A 5,744-nucleotide genomic window follows, 5' to 3' on the forward strand; every position below is an offset into this window, starting at 1 on the left:
AAACCGGTAAGGTACAGACCTTTAAAGCAAGACTAGTAGCAAAGGGTTATACCCAAAGAGAGGGGGTGGACTATGAAGAAACCTTCTCACCTGTTGCTATGCTTAAATCAATTAGAATACTCTTGTCTATTGCCACATTTTATGATTATGAAATTTGGCAAATGGATGTTAAGACAGCTTTTCTAAACGGCGATCTTGAAGAGAGTATCTATATGGCTCAACCAGAGGGGTTCATTGAACAGGATCACGAGCAAAGGGTTTGCAAGCTTAAAAGATCCATTTATGGGTTGAAGCAAGCATCTCGATCCTGGAACATAAAGTTTGATACTGCGATCAAATCTTATGGCTTTAAACAGAATGTTGACGAACCTTGTGTTTATAAAAGGATAGTCAACTCTACAGTAGCTTTCCTGGTGTTGTACGTTGACGATATCCTACTAATTGGAAATGATGTGGGAATTCTGACTGACATTAAGCATTGGCTGGCGACACAATTCCAAATGAAAGATTTGGGAGAGGCTCAGTTTGTTCTTGGAATCCAAATTGTTCGAAATCGCAAGAACAAAACACTAGCTTTGTCTCAAGCATCGTACATCGACAAAATGTTGATTCGATATAAGATGCAGGACTCCAAGAAAGGATTATTACCTTTCAGGCATGGAGTTCATTTGTCGAAGGAACCAAGTCCTAAGACACCTCAAGAAATTGAGAATATGAGACACATTCCCTATGCATCAGCAATCGGTAGTCTGATGTATGTCATGTTGTGTACCCGACCCGACATATGCTATGTTGTGGGAATTGTCAGCAGATATCAGTCCAATCCGGGACATGCTTATTGGACTGCAGTCAAAAATATCCTCAAGTATCTTAGGAGAACGAGGGACTATATGCTAATATATGGCGCTAAGGATATGATCCTCACAGGGTCACTGACTCAGATTTTCAAACCGATATCGATTCGAGGAAATCGACATCGGGATCTGTTTTCACTTTGAACGGAGGAGCAATCATATGGAGAAGCATAAAGCAAGGTTGCATTGCTGATTCCACCATGGAAGCTAACTATGTTGTTGCTTGTGAAGCAGCGAAAGAATCAGTATAGCTTAGGAACTTCTTAACTGATTTGGAAGTCGTTCCAAACATGCTTTTGCCTATCACTCTTTATTGTGATAATAGTGGAGCAGTTGCAAATTCTAAAGAACTAAGAAGCCATAAGCGAGAAAAACATATTGAACGCAAATATCATCTCATAAGAGAGATTGTGCAACGAGGAGATGTGATCGTCACACAGATAGCTTCAAAGCACAACATTGCTGATCCATTTACAAAGCCCCTCATGGCTAAAGTGTTTGAAGGGTACCTAGTGAGTCTAGGACTACGAGTTGTGTAATCTAGGGCAAGTGGGAGAAAATACATGGGTATGTGATGCCCTAGTTTATTGTATGTATGTCTTTCTCTCTACTCAACATTATAAAATCCCACAAGAGTTTTAGTACAAGTAGGAGTTTGTTGGGTTTTATGTCCTAAAACTCATAGTTTGTAAACAAAAATATATTCTGTTTTCAATAAAGTTATTATTGATGTTTATTAAGTAAAAATTGTTATTGAATAAAGTAAATATTACGATCATTAATCTAAATCCAATAAACTAAGAACACTCTGACTATAGTATGATTAGTTGAACTACATGTAGAGACATAAGAGTAGATCAAGTTCAAGTATATAGCCAAAATGATCTATAGTACAGGGATATTCTAGAGACACCATGGATGCGGCCCACTTTTGTATATGATATAAACAATGTGATCACTAAATTGTACATGTGGAGACATGTGAGTGGGGGCGTCTTGTGCAGTGAGTATTGCATAAGATTGGACCATGAAGAAAACCACTCTCACTTTATAATGTCGTTTACTGTTGAGACTGATTTTTTCATTCGATGACCTAGGTAACTCGATCTTAATCCTGAGCTAACTATGAACTCTTGTTTATTCGGAATTATTCTTAGATTTGCATGGGTGAGAGTGGCCCGAGTCCGCCGACTCAATAAGCCTTCCATTTCATGGGTAAGACTGGGTGAATAGCTTGGGACATAGGGTGTAAGATGGAATTCCCTCCTACCCGCTTTTAGGGATAGTAGAGAGGTTGTTCCCTTAAGTACTGACTCCAAGTCTCATTAGCCCGAGAGAGATTCGGTTTGGTGGTTGGACCACAAACCAATTGTTCATGAGAGGATCAGTGGGACTTAAGGAACAAAAGTAACTTCAGGGGTAAAACGGTAAATTGACCCAGCTCTAGTTACGAACAACCTGTGAAGAATCGACTTACTAATCATGGTTATATCAAATGGACAGAAATATATCTATAGTGAGGGGAGTGCAACTACTAGGCTATAGTGGAGTCTCCTAGTAGTTAACGAATATTGGTTAACAAGGTTAATGAGTTTAGCCGATTAATCTCCGATCGTTGGGGCCCATGATTTGTAGGTCCATTAGGTCCCTCTGTTAGCTCATATCCGACTAAACCTTAGAACAGTGTGACAAGTGAGTTCGAAGTGTTCAAATTTAAATTAGGGATTACACGTTAAATATATACGATATATTTAACCGTATTTTGTTTTAATTATGAATTAAACAAAAAGAGAGAATTTGAGATTTTTAAATAAGATTTAAATATTTTAATTATGAATAGGATTTCATAATCAATATGTGCCGGAATTGATTGGGATTGACATTTTATTTAATGTTAAATATTAATTAAATTGTTTAATTAATCATTTAATATTATTTTGATTTGAAATTAATAATTTAAATTAATTGTTGAATTAAAATAAAGAAAGTCAAAATGTTGACTTCACCTAATAGAAAAATTCATGTCTGAGTTAGTGGAATATTGAGTGTCAATATATGATTTAACCAAACTTGCATGTTTGCCACATAATCCCATAAATTTGAGTGAAATGTTGAGTGTCAAAATTTGGTTTAACCAAACTTACATGTTTGCCAAATAAACCTCACAAATTTGAGTGGAATTTTGAGTTTCAAAATTTGGTAATCTCAACTTTGCATGAACATGCAAATATGACTCTATAAATAGAGTGATCAAGGTACATGAAAAGTTTGCTGAAATTTTTTGAGAAAATCTCTCAAAACTCTCTCTTTACTTATACTAAATTCCTATCAAGTTTAGTCACTCATTGGATTCCATAATCCCGTTCTAAGAATGGAGAATAGTAGGGAAGACACTAGTGGTGGTTCGAAATTGGATCGTGAAGAAAAAGTAATTTGAACTACAAAAGGTTAGTATTCAAACTCATGGTATACTCCTAGGTAATGTGCGATTATAATATCATAGTAGGTCAACTTTTGTCTATATGTTTCCATCATGTGAGGATGTTTGGTCGTGAGCAGCATGTGTTTGACGAGCGAGGTCACAGAGTCGTCTATCCTAAATGTCTACAAGACCTATAACTTGACAGATCCACCGCTAGCAAATATTGTTCTCTTTGGGCTTTCCCTTTCAGGCTTCCCCTCAAGGCTTTAAAATGCATCTGCTAGGGGAAGGTTTCCACACCCTTATAAATGGTGACTTGTTCTCCTCCCCAACCAATGTGGGACATCACAAGGGTCCTCTTCACTGAACTCCCCACTCTCATCGTTTTCCTCATTTATGTTGTCATGTGCCTCGTCATTTGTAACAATTTCTCCCTCCTTGATGGTCATAATTCTTGCATTTGGGCAATCTCTACTACAGTGTCCTACCCCTTGACATCTCCAACACTTTAAATCCCTATTTCGAACATCAGACTTTTCAACTTTTTCTTTCCTTGTTCTAGAACTCTCACCTTTCTCAAATTTAGCTTGAGACTTCTTATTAATCTCTTGATTTCTATGTTATAATCAATGTTCTTACTATTCTTTTTCCATGTAGAACTAAAATGGGAAAAAGTTTTAGAAGAATACCGTGGAGACCTTCGTTGGATTTGCCTCTCGATCTTAATTGCAATGTGCAACAACTCCTCGATATCAGAATAAGGCTGTAAATCAGTTTTGTCTGCAATCTCTGTGTTTAACCCATTAAGAAACCGCGTCATGAGAGCCTCCATGTCCTCATCAAGATCAAGTCGATCCATCAATGTATCCATCTCCTTATAATAATTCTCCACAGATTTGCTTCCTTGTTTCAATGATTGAAGCTTTTGTGCCATGTCTCGTTGAAAATATTGTGGAATAAAACGCTTCCACATGGACTCTTTGAACTCGTACCATGAATCAATTGATGCTTCAAGATTTCTTCTCCTACTTGACATCAATTTATCCCACCAAATTTGAGCATATTGTTTGAATTGAGCAATGCATAACAATACCTTTTTATGACAGTTGAACACCAACTCCACCATTTTCTCCCATTCAAGTTACTCCTCTGGATTGGTTTTGCCATAAAATTCGGGAAGTTTTAATTTGATGCTCCCTACGTTAGGATCAATTCTATCGTCATAAGGAACTCGTTGTGGTAAATTACGACACCTTCTTCCACGACCTCTCCCTCACATCAAGCCACGACCAACCTGCCTATTCGATCGGTCAACTCTTCCTCATATTGATCGGTAGATTGGGCAGGTACTGGAATCCTCTCTCGAGCTTGATTTTGAATCTCCAATCTGCCTATTCGATCGGTCAACTCTTCTATTCCTTGAATTAGTCTTTCCATGGTTCGTTGTTGTGCTTCTCTCAATCATGCATCAGTAATGTTAGGATTATGGTCTGGATTTTCCATGCTACAAAAGAAAGTTAAAAGAAAAGAAAAAAAAAGGACCTTACAAGCGCTCCCTCACGTGCGTTCACTCGTGTTTAGCACTCAACACTCACTCGTGTTTAGCACTCAACACTCGAATCAATGTATCACTCCCTTACAAACTCACCCTCACAATTGAGCACACACAAATCACACTCCAAAAAAAATGGGNAAAAAAAAAAAAAAAAAAAAAAAAAAAAAAAAAAAAAAAAAAAAAAAAAAAAAAAAAAAAAAAAAAAAAAAAAAAAAAAAAAAAAAAAGACTAATTTAGAGGTAGCAATATGAGAGTTACTTAATGAAGAGGGAAAAATAAAACATTTAACATCAATAAGCTCTCTTTTTTTGTTTGTGTAATCGATGGGAAAAATCCAATCAATTTACCGACAAGAAAATTGATTTAGAAGATCTTAAAGAAGAACAAAGTGTTGATAAGATCCAGATCTAACACTTTATAAAATATGACTACATGAAACATATATCCGATCTTGAGCCTAAAGCTCTGATACCAAATGATATGGAATCAACCCAAGGGAAAGTATGGAACGGACTACCTTGATGATCAAGATCAAGAGTAAAGAAAACTCTGTTTGATCAATACCACTTGAATGACTTTAGCATGAAGTTCTAAACACAAGAATTTGCAAAGCAAATCTTAGCTCCCAACAAATCTAACAAAAATATAATTCTATTCATTTTTTAATTAAAAAAATGTGATGTCTTCAAATAATAAAAATTAAAAATTAAAAAAAAGAAAAAAGAAAAAAATTTATATAGCCTCTACAACGTTGACCTATGTGACACATAACTTTCAAAATAAAATGGCTAGTAAATGAGAAAGACTCGTCATCTTCCTATTAAAATGGTTAGTTAACAGTGGAATATGGTAAATAAGTAGGTTACAATATAACTTTAACTCCTATATTAAAAAATTAGCTTAAATATGACAA

At 35.9% G+C, this 5,744-nt stretch overlaps 1 protein-coding gene across 1 annotated transcript in view; it reads right to left on the reverse strand.

Annotated features, from left to right (window-relative positions):
• Positions 1 to 4,210, reverse strand: part of LOC111781657 (beta-galactosidase 15-like) — a 9,250-nt gene extending 5,040 nt beyond the window's left edge. Inside the window, exon 1 of the mRNA XM_023662343.1 lies at positions 3,848 to 4,210. Within this exon, the coding sequence (XP_023518111.1) occupies positions 3,848 to 4,210 (363 nt within the window). The remainder of the gene's footprint in view (positions 1 to 3,847) is intronic.
• Positions 4,211 to 5,744: the final 1,534 nt, after the last annotated feature.

The sequence above is a fragment of the Cucurbita pepo genome, chromosome LG19, assembly GCF_002806865.2.
Source record: "Cucurbita pepo subsp. pepo cultivar mu-cu-16 chromosome LG19, ASM280686v2, whole genome shotgun sequence".
NCBI classification, from domain to species: Eukaryota; Viridiplantae; Streptophyta; class Magnoliopsida; order Cucurbitales; family Cucurbitaceae; genus Cucurbita; species Cucurbita pepo.